We start from the raw sequence: 19500 nt of genomic DNA on the forward strand, positions 1-19500 counted from the left end.
ATGGGGAGAGGATGGTGGGCTGGATTGCCTGTGGAGAACAATGCTATGCATTTAATGACTCCAAGCCTCTTCCAGATATATGTCTCCCTTTTTAACAATCCTATTCTTCCAAGGATACTCTAGGGCTTCTGGTCACAGAATAGCAGTCTTTGAAGAATTAAAACTTCAGGTCACTCAAAGTTTTGGGAGAGCAGCAGACACGAGCAGGTTTTAATGCATTGCCAGAGAACTGCTCAAGAGAAATCAGCAAAAGGGAGATCATCAGAGAAGTATATGCCAGGAAAGGATGTCAGTGAAAGGAACAAGGGCTAATCGATGAGGGAGCCTGCCTGAAACATATTATCCTCTCAATGTCAAGAGAGCTAGAGAAAGGCAGGGTATGGAGAATTTACATTAGAACATTGACAAGAGTCTCAAAGGATAAGAAGAAATAAATGGGTTTACACCCCTGGAAGCAGAGCCAAAAGTAACAATTTGATTGAAAACGGAGAGGGGGTATCACTGAAGTTTCTATTTTGTTGAGGGACCAACTGCTGCTGAGGATGGAGTGACTATGAAGAGAAAATGTTCCTTGCTGCCCCTTGCCAACACACATCCAACATAACACAAGGTCATTTCAACTCAAAATTCAATAAACATTTATTAAGTATCTACTATGTGCCAAAGGGGTGGCAAAGTAGATATAGTGCCAGGTCTGAAGTCAGGAAGACCTGAGTTCAAATTTGATCTTAGCTGTTTGACCTTGAACAAGTCACTTTAACCTTTTTTACCTCAGTTTCCTCATCTGTAAAATGAGCTGGAGAAGGAAATGGAAAACCACTCCAGTATCTTTGCCAAGAAAATCCCAAATGGGGTCACAAAGAGTCAGGCATTACTGAAAGGACTCAGTAACAACAACACCAACATGTGCCTGGCACTGTGCTAAGCCCTGAGGTTACAAATAAAAAAAAGAAAGACAGACCCTGACCTCAAGTAGCTGATAATCTAATTGGTCAGGCTGTGGAGGTATGGGTGGGGATAGGGAAACTCAAGAAGTCATTTTTTTTTTAAGTTACTCAAAAATTTTTTTTAAGTTATTACTAGAATCTAGTTATTACTAGTAATTTCTGGAGTCCTCTAAATTCTCCACCATGTAGCAAAGCTACACTGGTGGTCCCACCCTAGTTATGACTGAGGTTGGAGGGAATCCCTACTCAGGGCATCCTTAACCACCCAGCCTGACAATATGCAGAGAATAAATGTGTGTTGAATTTTAATTTGTCAGTTTCTCTAGAGGAATGATTTGAAGACACTCATGATTTTGATCTGAACATCTGCCCCACCAATGGGCAGCGGCAGAGCTGATCATTCAATCATTTGCTTGGAAAACATTCCATTGGGGAATTCAATCTAGTTGGAGGTCCAAAGGGCAATCAGGTACTCCATACACGAGGAGGGAAACTGATACAAAGAAGAGGATTGGGAAAGATTTCATCTTTGTCCTGTACTCTCCCCACACTTTTTCCTAGAAAAGTTGGCAGATGAAAACGATTGGGAAATGCCTATATTTCTCTGGCATGACCTAAAAATTTCTTCTCCATAGATGTGATGCATTGCCCATTTTGTTAGTGTAGGATCTCCTACTGTGTGGGACAAGTGAAGCCCTACTCTGTGACTTAGGAAGTAGGTTTCATGAGAGGGAGTGTGGGTACAAGGGACTTAGGAGTCAGAACACCTGAATCCAACACCTGCTTTGTGATCGCAGGCTCTCACTAAGACCTTGCCAACTCCTGATGGGACAGGTTCCTGGCCCTCCTTTTCAGGACTAGCTATACTTCCACTCATCCCCTCAACTCATCATGCCACTATTGTCACTTCCAGGTTCTCCCCCTACCACCATCAATCAGCAACTTCCCCTCCTTTGAGGTTCACTCAATCCACCTCTATTATCCAATCAAAATCCTGGGAATTGGTGTCTACTGACCTCCAAGACATTCTTTTTCTTCCTCAATGAGTCCAGTGCCTTAGTCTTTTTACCTCCCCAACTCCTGCCCTCATACTAGGAGACATCACCATACCTATTGATACTCCACCAAGTACCCTAACCTCACACTTCTTAAAACCTGTTCATTTCCCATGACTTCTCTTCCACCTCAGCCACACACAAGCACAGCTATACTACAGATCATTCATAAATGCACCACTTCCATGTTCCTGAACTCTGAAATTCCCTTAGCTGATCATAATTTACTGTTAGTCCACCTTTCCTTCTGCTTTGCCCACCTCCAACCCTGTTCTTCAACCTCCCTGTGGCCTCTACTTCCTTGACCCCTCATTCCTTCTCAGGCCATCACCTGTACACTAGTTACATTCTCTTTCCTTTCCCATTTTGACCTCTCAATGAACAAGTTCAACATGACACTGTCTTCTCTATAGTCCTTTCCCACCTCATCGTATTTCAAATCTTGCTCGGATCATTCCCACCATTCATTGCCTTTGCTCCTACACAGGTGCCTCTGAAGGAAGCTGGAGGAAGTCATGAAATCATGCTGACTGGGCCCACAACAGATTTATATTCTGTGACCCCCACTGGATTCTCACCATTGGGAAGGCAATTCTTTTACACCTCTCTAACTCATTTCTTACTCATCATAGCAGGTCTTCCAAACCTTTTCATCCCTACTTGAACCTCCCATGGTTCTCCCTCTGTCTATAGCTCTCTCTCAGCTGGGAAACTTGCCTTATATTTCATCAAAAAAATCAAGGTCATTCGCTGATGATCCCTCTTCTCACCTCTTCCTCATTTCAGACCGCCCAGATGCCTTCTGCCACCATCTTCTTCAACCCTGTCTCACATGAAGACATGACTCTTCTCCTTGCCAAGGCAAACCCTTTTATATACACAAGTGATGATCCCATTCCATCCTGTCTTTCCTAGCAGATTGTCCCCCCCATCGCCCCTATTCTCTTACACTAATCTACGATCTCTCCCTGTCTCCTGGTTGCTTCCTTGCTGTCTACGAACACATCCATGTCTCCTCCATCCTTAAAAAGAAATCCTTCATTTGATCCTTCCATCCCTACCAGCTGTCCCATGTGTCTTCTCCACTCTGTGTCTCAGCCCAGAGAATAGGGGACTCCATTTTCTTTTCTCTCATTCTCTTAACTCTGCAGTGTGGCTTTTGACCTCATCATTCAACTGTGACTCCTGTCACCCGAGCTACTTCTGATCTCTTAATGCCCAATCTAATGGCCTTTCTTCAGTCCAGATCCTTCCTGACCTCTCTGCAGCTTTTGATCTTATCAGTCACCCTCTTCTCCTTCATACTTTCTTCTATCTAGTTTTCTGTGACTCTGCTCCCCCCTGGTTGTCCTCCTACCTGTCTGATCACTCCAGCTTTTTTTGCTGGATCTTGATTCAGGTCTTGCTCACTAACTCTAGCTGTCCCCTAGGATTCTATCTTGGGGCTCTTCTCCTTCTATAATATTTCACTTAGTGATGTCATCAGCTCTCATGGATTCATATGTCATTTCTGTGCTGATGATTCTCAGATCTAATTATCAAGCTCTCTTAACTTCCAGTCTCACATCACCAACTGCCTGCTTGACATTTCCAACTAAATGTCTCATAGACATCCAAAACTGAACTCACTATCTTTCCTCTCAAACCATCCCATTTTCTAAACTTCTCTATTACAGTCAAGGGCAACACTATCGTTGAAAACTCCTATGGAGGATAGAACTTAGGACCTAGGTGTATCATTTTCAATTCCCCTCTCTCTCACCCAAGTCCTGTGGATTTTACCTTTGTAACATCTCTTGTATAATCTCCTCCTGACCTCTAACAACACTATCACCCTGGTAAAGGCCCTCATCACTTCATGCCTGGACTACTACAACAGCCTTCTGGCTGGTCCCTCTTAACTCTCTCCTCACTCTAGTCCAGGGGTGGGGAACCTTCTGCCTCGAGGTCACATGTGACCCTCTAGATCCTCAAGTATGGCCCTTTGACTAAATCCAAACTTCACAGAAGCCACAGGTGGCCTCAAGGCCACAGGTTCTTCACCCTTCCTCTAGTTCACCCTCCACTCTCCTGTCAAAATGATCTTCCTAAAGTGCAAGAATAACCATATCACCCCCCACCCCATTCAATGAACTCCTGTGGCTCCCTATTATCTCCAGGTTCAGTAGAAAAATCATTTTTTTTGACATTCAAAGTCCTTCATAACCCAGTCCCCTTTTTACCTTTCCAGTTTTCTTATACCTTACTCACCCTCACTATACTGAGATCCAGTGACACTGGTCTCTGTGATGCTCCTCACACAAGGCACTCCATCTCCAGACTCTGGGCATTTTCTCTGGTCGGCACTCCTTCCTAGAATGCTCTCCCCCCTTCAGTCCACTTTCCGGTTTCCTTCAAATTCCACCTAAAAATCACACCTTCTACAGGAAATCTTTCCTGATCTTCCTTTAATGCTTGCACCTTTCCTCTGTCAAATAAATATGATTCATCCTCCGTATGCCTATCTGTACAATTATTCTCTTTTACCTTTGTCTGTATCCCCAACACTTAACCCAGTACCTGGCACCTAAGAGGTGCTTAATAAATGGTTATCAGCATAGGTGTTGTGTGATTTCTGATGATGGGAGGCATGGAGGAAGGAGCAATGCGGCCAAAAAGGCGATTTTTCAATTTATTGGTGTGTTAAATGGACCTCCCATCCGACCGCTGAAAAGGATGCTAAATGTCTGGGAGGAAGTAAGAGCTCTGAATCTCTCTCCAGCAGGGTGTTTACTTAATGACAGCTATTTCACCAGGCTCAGTTTATGTTTAACTATCTGGCTAATGGCTCCAGCACCTCACCCAGAGGACTGAGGCAGGTCAGAAATAAGCAAACAATAACTGCAGGGTCCTCCTCCAGGGGGAATGGACTTGCTGGAGAGGATGGGGCTACTTTGCATTTACTTAACATCTTTCTCTGGCTCATAAAGCTTCCCCCAGGTGGGAATGGGAAGAAGACAAGGTTTTTGCTCCCTTTACAGCTACCATTCTGTGCTCAGACATCCTGCACAAACTTCATGCATTTAATGAGGTTGCCTGCAAGCATCCAATTTTACCCCCTCTCCAGAAGCAGGGATTTGGGATGCTTTCTCCTTGGGCCCACTCAGAATCCCAGAACTGGAACTTCAGAGTTGGAGGAGACTCCGAAGGTCACCTAGTTCAACCAGCAGTTTTCTAGGGATCCCTTCCATGATGCTTCTCCTCCAGGTTGTCATCCAGCTTCCACTGAGTTAGCTAATAAGTATTTTAATGGAAGTTTCAATGTATTAAACCTCCATTTAGTCTCAACAAGTATTTATGAAATGCTGACTATGTGCCGGGCACTGGGCTAAGCACACTGGGTATACAAAGAAAGGCAAGATCGCCAACCTTGCCTTCAAGGGGCTCACACTGTAATGAGAGACAACATTGTTTATATGTATTTTTATATTAGTACATATACAAAATCTATGCAGACTAGATGAAGGTGAGTCCAAAAAGGAAGGCATTCACAGTTCAGGAGCATAGGGAAAGGCCTGGAACAGAAGGTGGGATCTGATTTATTCCATTTGATTGTAAAAACTCCTTGAGGGCAGGAATGGTCTTTTCCCTTTTTTGTATTTCTAGCACTTTCTTAGCACAATACCTGGCACATAGTAGGCATTTAATAAATGTTTACTAATTGACTGATTGATCTTGAGTCCAGAGAAAGCAGCAAAACGAAGATTCCTATCATCTTTCACTCTCCAGGCAATCAGTCATTCAACTCTCATTTATTAAATATCTACTATACAATAGGCAAGCAGCTAGATGGCCCAATGGATAGAGTGCCCAGCTAGGAGTCAGGAAGATTCATATTCCTGAGTCCAAATCTGGTCTCAGAGACTAACTAGCTGTATGACCCGGGGAAAGTCACTTAACCCTATTTGCCTCAGTTTCCTCATCTGTCAAATGAGCTGGAGAAGGAAATGGCAAACAACTCTGGTATCTTTGCCAAGAAAACCCCAAATAGGGTCATGACTCAACAAAAGCAAAATATACTAGGCACTGGGGATATAAAGAAACTCAGAAACAATCCCTTTTTTTCCAGAAACTCACAGTCTGATGAGGGAGACAATTTATGAGCAACCACATACAAACAAGATCCAGGACATAAATTGGCGGTAATCTCAAAGTAAGACACTGAGACTAAAGAGAACTAAAGGCTTCTCACAGACTGAGGGACTTTAGCTAGAAGAAAATGAGGAAAATAACAAACATTCCTATGGGAACTTAAGGTTTGCAAGGTACTTTATATAAATGATCTCCTTGGAAGGAGGTGTTATTATTTTTCCTCCTTTACCAAGGAGGAAACTGAGGCAGAGAAGTTAAGTGACTAACCTAGGATCATACAGCAAGTAAGAACTTGAGAGTGTAAGGGAGGATTAGAATTCAGGTCTCATTGACTCTGCAGTCTAGCATTCTATACACTACTCCACCTCGTTGTTGTATTAAAGTTTAAATCGACAACTGATCCATTAAATATTGGGCCAACCATAATTCCAGAGAGAATCCCAAGGATTAAGAATGCTACCTTCTTCCTGACAAAGAGGTGGTAGACTTAGGGTGCAGAATGCAGCACTTTTGGACATGAGCAACGTGGGAATGTGTTGTTTTGCCTGTATGTATTTGTTTCAAAGGCTTTGTTTTTCTTTTTTCTTTTAAACTGAAGGTGGGGAACAGAGGGAGAGAAAATACATGCTTGTTCATTGAAAAATAAAATGGAAAAAGTATACGGTTAAGTCCACAGATAATCCAAAAAACTTCATGTCAGGCAATAACAATTTCCAACTTTTCCCCCAGAGAGCTATATAGATGAGGGGCTAGTTTTTCCCCTTCTCTCCCTGCTGAGGCTAACCTAGAAGAACAGATGCCAGTGTTAGTTAACAAGGACTGTAAAAGGTCTTCTATTTTTTAAGCCAACTCTATGGAGGCATGGGAGCATCGAGGTGGGGCAATGGATAAACATTGGGCTTGGATTCAATAAGACATTTTCCAGAGTTCAAATCCAGTTTCAGACACATATTGAGCTGTGGGACCCTGGACACATCACTCCACCCTGTTTGCCTCAGTTTCTTCATCTGTAAAATGAACTGGGGAAGGAAATAGCAAACCACTCCAGTATCTTTGCCGCTCCCTCCCCCCAAAAAACCAAAATGGCTGTGGAAAAGTTTGACTGAAACTGAAAAATAATAAGGGCTTGGGTTCTGCCTTAGCTAAACTTTTTACCTCTGACTTTCCACAAAGTAAATGTTTGTTGAATGACTCTAATGAAAACTCCCCATTTTAAAGATGTGGAAGGGAAAGAGGAGCAAAAGACAACCTTCCCCCTCCTTGAACCTCCCTGCCCCCTTCTGGAGCTTAGAGAGTTTCCTACAGTTCTGATCACTGAATTCTTAGTTGTTAAAGAATTTTAGAGCTGAAAATGACCCCCTCATTTTAAGGATAAGGAAACTGAAGCCCCAAAAAGTGATGTGACATCTTAAGTCACCCAGGCAGCATGTGACTGAGTACAAAAGGTCAAATCCAACCCCCAGAATCTAAATCCCATAGAGGCAATTGATTTATTTTATTTTAATTCTGAACTTCACACCAAACAAAACTAGCAGTTCTGTATCCATAATAAACTGAAAAAAGGATTGTAAGTGAAACTAAGTATCCCTATTACATGGTTTGCTTTTCTTTTAAAGTATATTAAGTAAATATGAATATAAAATTAATAATATAATACATAATATAAATTCAGTATGTAACTTTTCAAAGCTTATCTGTGATTCTTTCTGGACTTCAGTGCATTTAAAAAAAAATCTTCAATGATCCTCTCTTTTTTTTCTTTTTGTTTGGCAACCCTGAACCCTCTCCCTCTTCTTTTTTTCCCCTCCCCCATTGAAATAAAGAAAAACAAAACCCTTGCAAATAAAAGTGCATAGTCCAGCAAACAAATTCCCACACTGGCCATATCTGAAAATGTACTTCTACTTCTACATCTTGAGTCTATCACCTCTCTGGCAGGAGGCAGACAGGATGCTTCATCATGCTTGAGCAATCCTGGCTGATCCAGATCCGAGTTCTTAGGTCTCTCGAAGTCGTTGTTATTCAATGGCTCCTTCGGTTCTCTTCGCTCCTAGAAGTCTCCCCAGCTTTTTCTGAAATCGCCCCTTTCATCATTTCCTATAGTACCATCATATGCCTTACATTCAGTATCATAACTTATTCAGTCATTCTCCAATCGAAAGAACGCTGGCTTTGCAGCCACGAGGCCTTTTAATCCCTTCTCCGCTACTAACTAGCCAAGTGACCGTGGACAAATTGTGTCTCTGTAAGCCTCAGTTTACACCAGTGCAGAACGGAGGGGTGGATCCCATGGCTCCTCCAGAGAACGTACGACTGGAGCAGCCTTAATCCCACACTGGCCTGACTTCGGGAGCTTGGGGAGGCAGGGATGGTCAGTTTAGAGATGGGAGGGGTGGGTGAGGGTGGAGTACCCGCTGGTGCCTCCTCTGAGCCCAGGACGGCTACGAGCCGGGGAGACAGCGGAGAATCCCCGCTGCCCGGCCAGGGATGAATGGGTCTCTTCTGTTGCCCTCCCATCCTAGACGCCTCCCCCAGGTTTCACGAGTTACCTTTCAGCAGCCGAGGCTGCGGGGAGCCGGGCAAAGGGCCGAGCATCCCGCGCCTGTGCCTGGGGACCCAGGTGGTAGCCCTGGGGACCCAGGGAGGGTCTTTGGGGCGGGCTGTTCCACCGCTTTCTAAGCCTCCCCTCCCCTCCGCCCAATGCCTGGCCCCCGCCCCCAGGCCAGCCCCCCGAACTGGGGCCCCACCTGCGGGTCCCTCCAGCCGGGGGCGGGGCCACGCGGGGCCGGGCCAATCCACACGCGCCTGGGCGCTTACCTGGTTCCCTCCTTCTCCTTGCAGTCCTAGCTGCCGCCGAGAGCTGGAGTGGTCGTGGGGCGCGCAGCGGAGCCGAGTGGAATCTCGGACTAACTCCGGAGCACCCGCCGCGCCTCCTCGCTCGCACCATGAGGTTTCTCTCCCAGGGCTGCTTCCTGCTCCTCCTCATCCAGGTAAAGAAAGCTGCTGCCCCTTGACCTGGTTGGGAAGGCTCTTCCCTCGTGGGCTGGGGGGAGCTACCCCACGGGGGGCCCCATCGAGGCGCCCGGCTCCTTCGGAGCAGTCCTAGGAGGGAGGCTGGGGGTTGGAGTCTCCCCAGAGCCCCAGGGAACCGAGGTAGGTCTGGAAATCTCTGGGGGGCTGGGGACAACCCAAAAGGCGGGCGGTGGTGGGGAAGGAAGGGGGTAGAGGAGACGAGAAGAAACCAGGGGGCGCTAGATGAGGAGTATAGTTTGGGGGAACCTCGGTTGGGCTCAAATTTCTGCCCTTCCCCCCAACACAGTTTTGCGGGCTTCTTTACGCGGAGTCGGAACCATGCTGGGAGGGCTTCGCGGAGACGGAGGTCACCTTCGCTGTTGGACAAATGGGACTAGAGCCAGGCCAGGAGCTGGGGCAAGGTAAGGACCACCACCACCACCCCCCAACCCCTGGCTCCATACCCAGATTGGTACCTGGACCTTCACCAGACGTGGTCCAAGGCTGCGGACGGGAGGAGGGGATAGGGTGTGAGTGGAACCTTCTTCACACCTGGCACAGGTGCCCGTGGGGTGGGCGGGTAGGGAAGAACACTGATGTTGGCTCCTCTCTTGTCCTGGACAAAGGTCCTGGGACTCCGCCCCTGGGAGGTGGCTGCTGTCAGCCCCTTCCTGCCCTCTCTGCTGCTCAGGGTTGGGGGCGTGGGTGGGGAGAGTGAGAACCAGACACTGGGAAAAGTAAATCTCCGGCTCCAGCTCTCCCCGACCCCCATAGTGGGGAACGAGAGCTGGCTCTAGAGGGGGGCTTTGGCGCCGATGGTTGCACCCCGGGGGTTCCTGCCTTTCTTCCCCAACTAGGAGAAGACCTCGGGGCAGCCAGTCTGCTTCCTTTGTAAAGTGCCTCTACCAGCTTCCAAGGTCTGTGCCCTCTCTCCTCGACGCCCGTAATCCCCCCAGCCCACCCCCGTCCCTGGGTAGCTCATCCAGGCATTGGCTCCAGCCCAAAACAGCCCGGCGTGGGCCTGAGCTGAACCTCCTTGGGCTTTGATCCTCTGTGGAGGAAACGGTTTATCTTTGCCTCGCCCTCGGGGTCTGGCTCGGGCAGCTCTGCCCAACATTCCTTTCGTAGCCTTCAGGGGCGGGCGCAGACCCAAAGTGCAGGTGTGGGGATGAGCACAGCCAGGCTCCCCTACTAGGCTCCTAATTGCCACAAATGGGGGCCGGGGCTTTGTGAAATGTGCATTGTGTTTGAAACAGTGGAGGTCTGTTTCTGCTCTCTGCACCCCCTCCTTCCCCAGCAGCTGGAATGCACTTTTAACCCTCCTCTTGCTGGAGTGACTTCTCACCCAAAGCTATCCCTGGAAACTTGCAACAGGATACCTCTCCCTGGGCCTGGGAGAGGGCCATTACTCACCCAGCAGATCCCTCCAGTGGCTGTAGTTTGGTCATGTTATGTAAATAGCAAAGGGTCTGGGAGGTTTCTGGAGAGGGCTTGCCTGGTAAGAGTGGTTAATGTAAAGAACTAGAGATCAAAGAACACGTTTGATCTCCCAGTAGTCACTGGGTCACCCTTACCTAGTTCAAAGCTGGAACTGAGGGATGACGGAAAGCTTGTGGACCAGGGGGAGGTCAGCCCGGATGCTGAGAGCCATTGAGAGGTGTGAACCCTCCAAATCACCAGGGAATTGAAGTTGTTCATGCTTCTGGTTTGGATTTATAGCGTTGGCTTCTCCTTTTGGAATTTGTATTCATAGATTTAGAGCTGAAAGGGACCTTAGGGGCCATATCTAGTCCAACTCCCTTATTTTACAGAGAAAGAAACCTTTAAGCTGGTGACTTGACCAAGATTATAGCGGTAATAGGTAACTCAGTTGGGATTTCAACTCAGCTCAACTGATTCCAAAGCTAGAGAGCTATTACACCACATTGCCTTGAGTGTTCCTGTCTCTCTCTTCCTGCACCTTATTCCAGAGAAGCAGCTAGCTTAGGACTTTCCTAGGTTCCAAAAAGCTGGGGAAGGAAATCCAACCTCAGAAACTGTCTATTCATTTTAATACTAATTCACATTTCTGAAACACTTTTGAAGGCTTCCCAAGAACTTCTCCTATAACAGTGCTGAGGTAGGTTGGGGTAGTTGTATTTTACTGAAGAGGAAACTGAGGTCCAGACAAGAGAATCAAAATTCCCCAAGGTCACACAGTAGCAAAGCTGGTTTCAGATGCTCTGATGCTTCTGGAAGCTAAAATATGACTGGTTTTTGTGGGTGCCCTATGTAGGAGAGATCAGAATGAATATATCCTTTGTCTTCTAAACATCCAACTGCAAGCCTTTCCCTAAATAACTTAGCAGATTGTCAGAACAATTAACACCCTTGCTAGGAAAGTTCTCTAAACCCTCTGCTGTGGGGTCCAGGGGAAAGGCATTAAGAGGCCATGCCTCATAAACTTTGAATTCTTGAGTGCAGGCTTATTACTGGCGGGCCAACAAACTGTAACCACGCCAACCTGTAAAATGTTAACTTGGGCAACATCCCAAATCAAATTCCGGCTCCCCATGGAAGCTTTATTGCTAACCAGTCTAAGACTTTGCCAAATCCCTGTTCAGAACTGCAGATTGGGTCCTCAGGTTTTTATTTTTTGTCCATAGAAGTAGCAGGGAGAGTGCTGGAGTCTCCTAATAGAAACCCATGTTTTATCTACCTGCATTATCTTCATTACTCACCAGCTGGAGGGATTTGGATAACTGTCTCTTCCTACAGTTTGAAGTTTGAGGCTATGCTGGAAGGAGGAGAAGGAGAAGGGCCTAGGGGAATCTAGGTGTACATTTCACACTTGGCTAAGAGAAGGAGGGAGAGGTTTGTGCTGGAGGGAGCCTCACAATCACCTCAGGCATTTTATACCTTTTGAGGAAACACAGTATTCTTAATTGCCTGGTTTGTGGTAGTGAAATGGGTACCAGCTGCCAGGAAAAAGAGTTTGCCATGAAATAATACAGCCAGTAAGCTGTATTCGCTCCTCCTTACCTTAACTTCTCAGTACCACAATGGGATTCTGGTGGAATTCTTTGTGATCTTAGAACACCTTTGCCCCAACCTAGTTGTAACCTGAAAGCACATCATATGCTAGACTTGTCTCGAAGGAAGAACAACAACTACTGAGGATCATTTTAAAGAAAGAAGTTGCTTATTTGCTTAATGGAACAGGATTCTAAGTTTTTTCATCAATCAGAGCACTTAGGGACCATAGCATATTAGGAACAAAAACCAAGGCTCTCTGTGTCTGTTTCTTAGTAGATAATAAGTTTTGGGGATTTGCCTGAAGCTCAGAAGTAACTTATTCCCTGGTCACACAGTTAGGAACAGGTCAAGTGCGATACCCTATTGATTAGGCTACCCTGCCTCTCTACTAGGCACAAGGTGGGTACTTGATGAGGATCCTTTTCATGGCTGATTGTTTTATCCAAACTCCATTTCACTAATAAGGGGAAACAAAGACCTAACTTTCTCAAGGTCACATTATGCCAAACCCTGGTCCCTCAGTTCTATGCCCTGGTTCTTTCTGGTCCTATCATGTGGCCAACTTGTTAATTAACTAACTGTTAGAACAGCCTATTTCTAGTTCAAAGTGATTATGAAAACACACAGAAAGCCTGAGGTCCCAATTTGGCTCTGAAAAGCTCACCTGTTACCCTTCTAGCAAGTCAGGTAGAATAAATTCTTTGGTTCCTAGTAGCCTGGAGGCTGCACATGCCACCTTTGTTCCACAATTTGAGCTAAAAGCCTTCTCTGGTATAATAATACCTTGCATTTGTATGGTGTTTCTTATTTTTCAAAGCCCTTTAATGGTTGTGATCCTGTTTTTTATCTCCCCAGATTCCCTTCCCCAATCATTCTTTCCTTCCCCCCCCTCAAAAAAAACCTAAAGCCCGGATGTAGAAATTACAATTCAAAGAACTTGGACTAGGTAATAGCTAAAGTCTTCTTGTTCCAAATCCGGTGCTTCCCTTGTAACCTTCTCCCACTGGCATGCTTACAGATCCCTGAACTTTTTTTAATTAAAAGATTCTTTTCTTTGTTCTGTTAAAGCAGTAGTTCTCAAACTTTGAGGTCTTCAGCATCTCTTTATACTCTTTAAAAATTATTGAGGACTCCAAAGAGCTTTTGTTTATGTGGATATGATCACTTTTTTCTTTATTAGAAAATAAAACAGATAAATTTTTAAAAGGTCTGTTAATTCATTTCAAAGTAATAATAATAAAACTATTACGTTAACATAAATAAAAATAACTTTTCCTGATCCAGATTTAGTGAGCCAAATACTATCATTTTAGATATTTTTACAAATCTCTCTAATGTCTGGCTTAATAGAAGAGACAACTGAATTTTCATATTTGCTTCTTACTAAATTTGGATTTTTAAACTGTAGTTTTGGTTGAAGTACATGAAGAAAATCCAGCCTCACCGATACATACATGGGAAAAGGAGGAGTATTTTAGTGGGCAAATGAGGTCTTAGCATTATTATAAAACTCGTTTGGACTTTAGGACCCCTGCAAGGGTCTTAGTCAATCTCATTTTTGTCAACAAAACAAGTCAGAAGGTTAGCACCGATATCCTTATCAGGTATTGATAACTTAGTATGAATGAATTTGTCTTTTTCTGAAGGCTCAGGGAGGGGGAAGAAAGAGTCTTGGGATGCAAGGTTCTTGTGCTGGGAAGGAAGAAAGCAGGCTGGGGGAGGGTGTATTTTTTTTTTTTAAGAACAGAATCTCTAGAAATAATTCTCTCCCTGGATGTGCAATTCTCACTGACCTAGATTGGGAATAGTTATACATTTCCTAAGCAGAAGAGGGAGTTGGGAGTTCCAGATTCCACCTGGACAAGGGTCCAAGTAAAACCACCTATTCCTGGGGTTTATAATAAACAGTCCCTTCTACACTACTGTTGAGTTTACTGAGATTTGGTTGGTTAAGAGTACAGACCTAGAGGCAGGTACTTGTTCCCACATTTGTAAGGGGACTCAGAGTGCTGAGGGCAGTGAGGGCAATGAATTCTGGTAACCTGTTAAGGTAGACTTGGAGTGATCCATGCTGTATATTAGAGCCCATGAAACGAGCCAGAAGGAGGAAAGGTGATATGAATTGATTAGTACTCTGACTGAGTAATATGTCTTTTGATAGACTCAAAATATTATCTCACCAAGACAGAGGGAAACTCCAGGGAAATTTTTCATGAGGACAATATTTAAAAAAAAAAAAAGCCTTTTATAGATGATGCTGAATAGTGACTCCTGTCCCGGCTGGTTGGCCTGCCAACATCGGGTTAGTGCGTTATCATTGAACCATGACTGCAATTGGGTAAAGGTCTCCGATCCTAAGAACAGGAAGGGAACTTCCAAGTGGTTCTTCCAAGGCCCCCCTGGAAGATAAAGTCTTTCTTCCAGTGTTGGACAGCTTCAAGATGCATTTGCTGCTCAGTCTGACTTTTTAACCGAAGAGTAACTTGGAGCGTTATAAATCTGCCATGTAGGAGAGACCACACCTTAGAAGGCCTTGTTCCGTAGCTTTGCCATGGGAAAGTCATGAGTTTTAACAGCACTGCTGTTGATTGCTGTAACCTCCTTCCTGTCTCATCATGAATTGGAGCCTCTGGGAACAGGTCCCAAACCTCTGGTCTCCCTTCCCTCCTCATTGCAGGGTTTCCTGTTTCTAAGCTACCAAGTCCTGGGTGCCCTTCATTTCCCATTGGGAAAGAAAGGAAGGAGTTGCTCCGGAACTTCTGAAGCTGGGAGCTAAGTGGGAGCCTACATAAAAGAGGCCCTGTGGTATAGTGGGTAGAGTACTGGCCTCTATTGAAGTGGGTCTTTGGATTCTGATTGTATCTTTATCCCTAAAGGGTAGAATCTAGAACTTCCCAAATCCCAATTCTACTTAAGAAGATTTATTATTCTATTTTTTAAATATATCTAATTCATCTTCCTAATTACATGTAAAGGCAATTTTTAATATTTTTTTTAAATATTGGGTTCCACAGGTTTGTTATTTTTGGTCAGGGTCAATGACACCCAGCACTCTAGGAAGAAACTGAACATAAATCCCCTGTTGGACATTTTACTAGCTATGTGACCCTGGGCAAGTTGCTTGCCCTGTCGGAACCTCAAGCAAAGCTAATGATACCTATCTACTACCCACCTCCTATGGTGGTTTTGAGGTTGAAATAAGAGACTGTAGCTAAAGCATTTTGTAAACTAAAAAATTTAACTAAATATTGGTTATGATAAGATGTATACAGGAAGATGGGGAGGCAAGGAGAGTGTATTTTTCTCTGACATTATTTCATTTCAGAGTATTTGGTACCAAGGACAAATTGTCTCCATTCAGAGAGCTGTGGTCTGAATAGCAAAGGATGAATTTTTAATGGTTTTTTTCTATGCACCTCCTGGCCTAGGGCCACATGCTAAGAAGTAGTATCAGGGTTTCTACCCCCCAAGTCTGGCTGTTTAGATTTATCTTTTTCCCCTATTTCTACAAAACATTCTGACCTTGCCTCTTTTTACCCCACCCCCATTTCCCCAAGGTGGGGTGTGTGTTTGTGTGTGTGTGTGTGTTAAGGTCCTTGTTTACTCTGAAGGTGCTATGTTGTCTTTAGGAGAACCATTACTTGTGACTGGACATTAATAAGAATTCCTGGGACTTTCCCTAAAGAAGAAAAGTCATTCTCATTCTCAAGTGGTCTTGGATAGTTCTTTTCAAGGACAAAAATGTTTCCTAAGTGAGACGTTATCTGGAAAAAAGAGCTATTTTGCTAGTGTTTCTGGGAAGGTCGATTTTCTCTCATTCAGCCACAGTAATTGGGAGAAAAGACCTACTTCAATGTTCTGCGTCTTTTGTTCCTTAGTGTCCAGATTGGGAGGCAGAGGTGAGGGGAGGCTGCTGGCATAGCTTTTCCTGGCCTTCTCCAGTAAAGATGGTCCAGGCAGCGTGGTACAGAGGAAAGGGCACTTTGCTAGATTTCAGAGACCTGGATTTTAGGCCAACCTGGGCAAACAGCTTCATTTTCCTGGCTCTTAGTTTCCTTATTTGTGAAACAAAGGGTTCGATTAGATCAAAGGTTTTTTAGCCTAGGGTTTGAGAATCTTAAAAAATCCTAATAACTATTTCAATATGAGTGATTTCCTTTGTAGGATTATTTTGTGTACTTAAAAATGTGATCCATTGAAGGGGTCATTAGCAGACTCCTAAATGGTTCTGTATCACACAAAAAGTTAAGAGTTGGGGGGGGGGGTGCCCTGGCTCCTAGATGTTTTCTTTTTAATGTTAGAATTTAGATTTTTAAATATAAGAATACATTCTTTATTTGGTATCTTCCTGGCCACTGGCAGCCATAGCTTTGAAGTCAATAGCTTTGTGGTTTGGACAAGTGGAGAGATTAAACTAGTGCCCTGCTTTTCCCATACCATCTCTTAAGGACTTTAATAGCACTAAACAGCCTTAATTGTCTCTCTACCCATCCACTGGCTTGTCCCTCACTCCAGGCTAGTGTTTTCTTTCCCCTTGCCCCCATTAGTCATCTGGCACTACCCCCTCGGTAGCAGAGATGCCCGTCAATGGCTCTGGTGCCAATCTTACAGCCTCAACTTACGGCTCTGGGGGCTTTCAAAGTAGAAAGGACCAGAGATGCCATGACATCCAGCTTCCCTTACTTTACAAATGAAGCCAAGGCTCTTGAGATGAACTAACTTTATCCAAAAAAGGATGGTCTTGGACATGCCAAATATTGAGACACACTAGGGACCTTTGGAGAATGGAAGGGGGGGTTGGGGGGAGAATGAAATCAAAGTCTGTTATGTCTCCAAAGTCAGGCCTGAGAAGGTAAAACTATTCCAAAAGATTGGAAATAGTTAACTTTTCACTTGAAATTCTAGCCCTCCTTGGCCCCCAGACTCCCATCACAGCCTTTCCACTTAAGGCATGAAAACCCCTGCATTCCAGTTTCTTGGGCTTGGGGATGGGGCTGGCGGGGGCTCTACTGCCATTTTGTGCTTATCTTGGGAATCATCATCAGCAGGGATCAGATTTCTAGGGAGAACAGGTCAAGGGCTATTAACCTGGGGCTTACTGTAGTACCTGGGGAGGAAGGGGGTAGGGTAGGGTAACTGGTTGGGAGTTGAGGCTGGATCCCACGACTTGACAACTATTTAAACTTGCATTTGTCATCCATGCCAATATCTATCCCTCCAGAGTGATATTGGAATGTAAGCTCAAAGCTCCCTCCCCTTGCTTCAAGGACACTGTGAGAGAGGTTTTTTCTGACATTTGAGTGGAGGAGCAGAGTTCTAGTGTGGGGGTGGGAGCATGAGTACTGGGAACCGAGAGCAAGTTCACTGTTCTTCTGCCATTAATTTCACTGATGGGATGTTAATTAGACATGGTCTAAAGGGGCACAAGGCCCCTGATGCTTCGGATGTGGAATCCAGCTAAGGATGCTTGGAAGTTTTGTGGCAGACAAAAGGAGAGTCAGACCCCTATGCTTGGAATGAGAGTTAGATATAACCACATGGGAGTATGTCTCATGGTTACTTCTAAAAATGGGCATTTGTGTTTTGGGGTGTCTGTATGGGGGGAATCAGCTTTAACCCAAGTCTGTTTCTAGTTGTACCCTCCTAAAAATTAAAATTAAACATTTTAAATTAAAATTAAAAAATGTCTCCTATGGGGAAATAACTTTTAAACTGAGGAAGCAGTAAATTTGGTTATTATCAAGTAGCCAAGATCATATCACACTATATTATACAAATAAAAATATATAATATAATTAATTTTTAATTATATATTATATAAATTATTTTATATTATATAATTGTGTATATCATAATTTTATAAATGATAAAATAATCAATTTGCTCACTTGCACAATGGATCCCTCATAAGAGTGCAGATTCTGGAAGGGACCAAAGGCTATCAAGTCCAATCCCCCTTGTTTTATAGATGAGGAAACTGGGGCAGACAGAGATTAAGTGACTTGCCCCTGGTCCCACTACTACTAAGCCTCCAGGGCAGGATTTGAACCCAGGTCTTCCTGAGTTCAGGTTCAAGGCTCTCTAATAATAATACTAACTAACATTTATATAGCACTTACAACGTGCCAGGCACTTTATAACTATTATCTCATTTGATCCTCACAACAACTCTGGGAGGTATCATTATCCTCATTTTCACAGGTAAGGAAATTGAGGCAAAGAGGCGAAGTGACTTGCCCAAAATCCCAAAGTGTCTCAGGTGGGATGTGAACTCTGGTCTTTCTGATTCTAGGCCCACTGAGCTGGTGTCCTCTGTTAATGTAATGGCATGGGGGCAGGGAGCAGCGGTGCGGCAGCGTGAATTTTTCACTGGCGGTCAAGAAAGACCCACATTTGCTTTCTGGCTTCCATGACTTTCAAGATAGGTCACCCTTGGCCAAGACCTTTGTCTTTTTAAATCTTCAGTTTCCTCATCTGTAAAACGGAGATGGTGATTCTTGTATTTCCTACCTCACTGGGTTGTTAACTGTGAAGTGCTTTGTCCACCTTGAAATGGGACAGCCAGTTCACAAACCCTTGTGCCAGGTCCTGTGCTGAGGTACCAGGAAAGGCAACACTTCCTCCTCCCCCCAAAAAAAGCCTGATCCCTTCCCTCCAGGAGCTCACAGTGGAAGTGGGGGAGAGAGAGACCACAGACAAATAATTATGAATGGACGACAATAGCTAGCGTCTCTAGAACACTTTCGGGTCTGCAGAAGGAGATGAAGAGACAGATCTATAGGACAAAGACCTAGGGGATTTAGAGGCAGAGCCCTGAGGAGAAAGTGCCTGAGAAGCCAGAATTTGTTTGGAGTCTTGAAGGAGGCTGGTGGTTGTACATGGGGAGAGAGAGTGCAGTGTAGGCATGGCCAGAGTCAGGTTGGCCAGTGCAGCTAGACTGTCGAGAGTGAGTATGGAGGTTAAGTAAAGTGTTAGAATCCTGGAAAATGAAGAAATGGGAGGGCTAGGCTTGTGAAGGGCATTGAGTGCCAGAGCCTTTGATCATGGGGATAACAGAGAACCTCCAGAGTTCATGCCTTTTGTATGCTTAGCACAGTGTTTGTACATAGTAGACATTTTAAGGAGATAATAATTGTAAAGTGCTTAGCAGAATGCTTGGCACATAGTAGGTACTTTAAGGAGACAACTGTAAAGTGCTTAGTGCTTTGGTACATAGTAGGCACTTTAAGGAGATGATCATTGTAACAGAGGGATTTGAACAGTACCTGGTACATAGTAGACACTTTAATGAGAAAATTATTGTAAAGGGCTTAGCACAGTGCCTGGCACATAGTTGGCAC

General features: G+C 44.6%; 1 protein-coding gene and 1 long non-coding RNA gene across 3 annotated transcripts in view; one reads left to right on the forward strand and one right to left on the reverse strand.

Moving 5' to 3' along the window:
* Positions 1–7601: 7601 nt before the first annotated feature.
* Positions 7602–9743, reverse strand: LOC140521412 (uncharacterized). The gene is made up of 3 exons (XR_011972923.1): positions 9622–9743; positions 8951–9235; positions 7602–8230 (listed from the first exon to the last, which is right to left on the reverse strand). It is a non-coding gene; the product is annotated as an uncharacterized lncRNA (long non-coding RNA).
* Positions 8606–19500, forward strand: part of CDH3 (cadherin 3) — a 46221-nt gene continuing 35326 nt past the window's right edge. Inside the window, exons 1-3 of one of the 2 annotated variants that reach the window (XM_072636414.1) lie at positions 8606–8753; positions 8975–9123; positions 9453–9567. In XM_072636414.1, the coding sequence (XP_072492515.1) occupies positions 8621–8753; positions 8975–9123; positions 9453–9567 (397 nt within the window). In that variant the 5' untranslated portion in view covers positions 8606–8620. Of the gene's footprint in view, positions 8754–8974; positions 9124–9452; positions 9568–10042; positions 10063–19500 lie in introns of those variants that run through there. The other variant, XM_072636415.1, reaches the window with a different exon arrangement.

The sequence above is a fragment of the Notamacropus eugenii genome, chromosome 1 (assembly GCF_028372415.1).
Source record: "Notamacropus eugenii isolate mMacEug1 chromosome 1, mMacEug1.pri_v2, whole genome shotgun sequence".
Lineage (NCBI taxonomy): Eukaryota > Metazoa > Chordata > Mammalia > Diprotodontia > Macropodidae > Notamacropus > Notamacropus eugenii.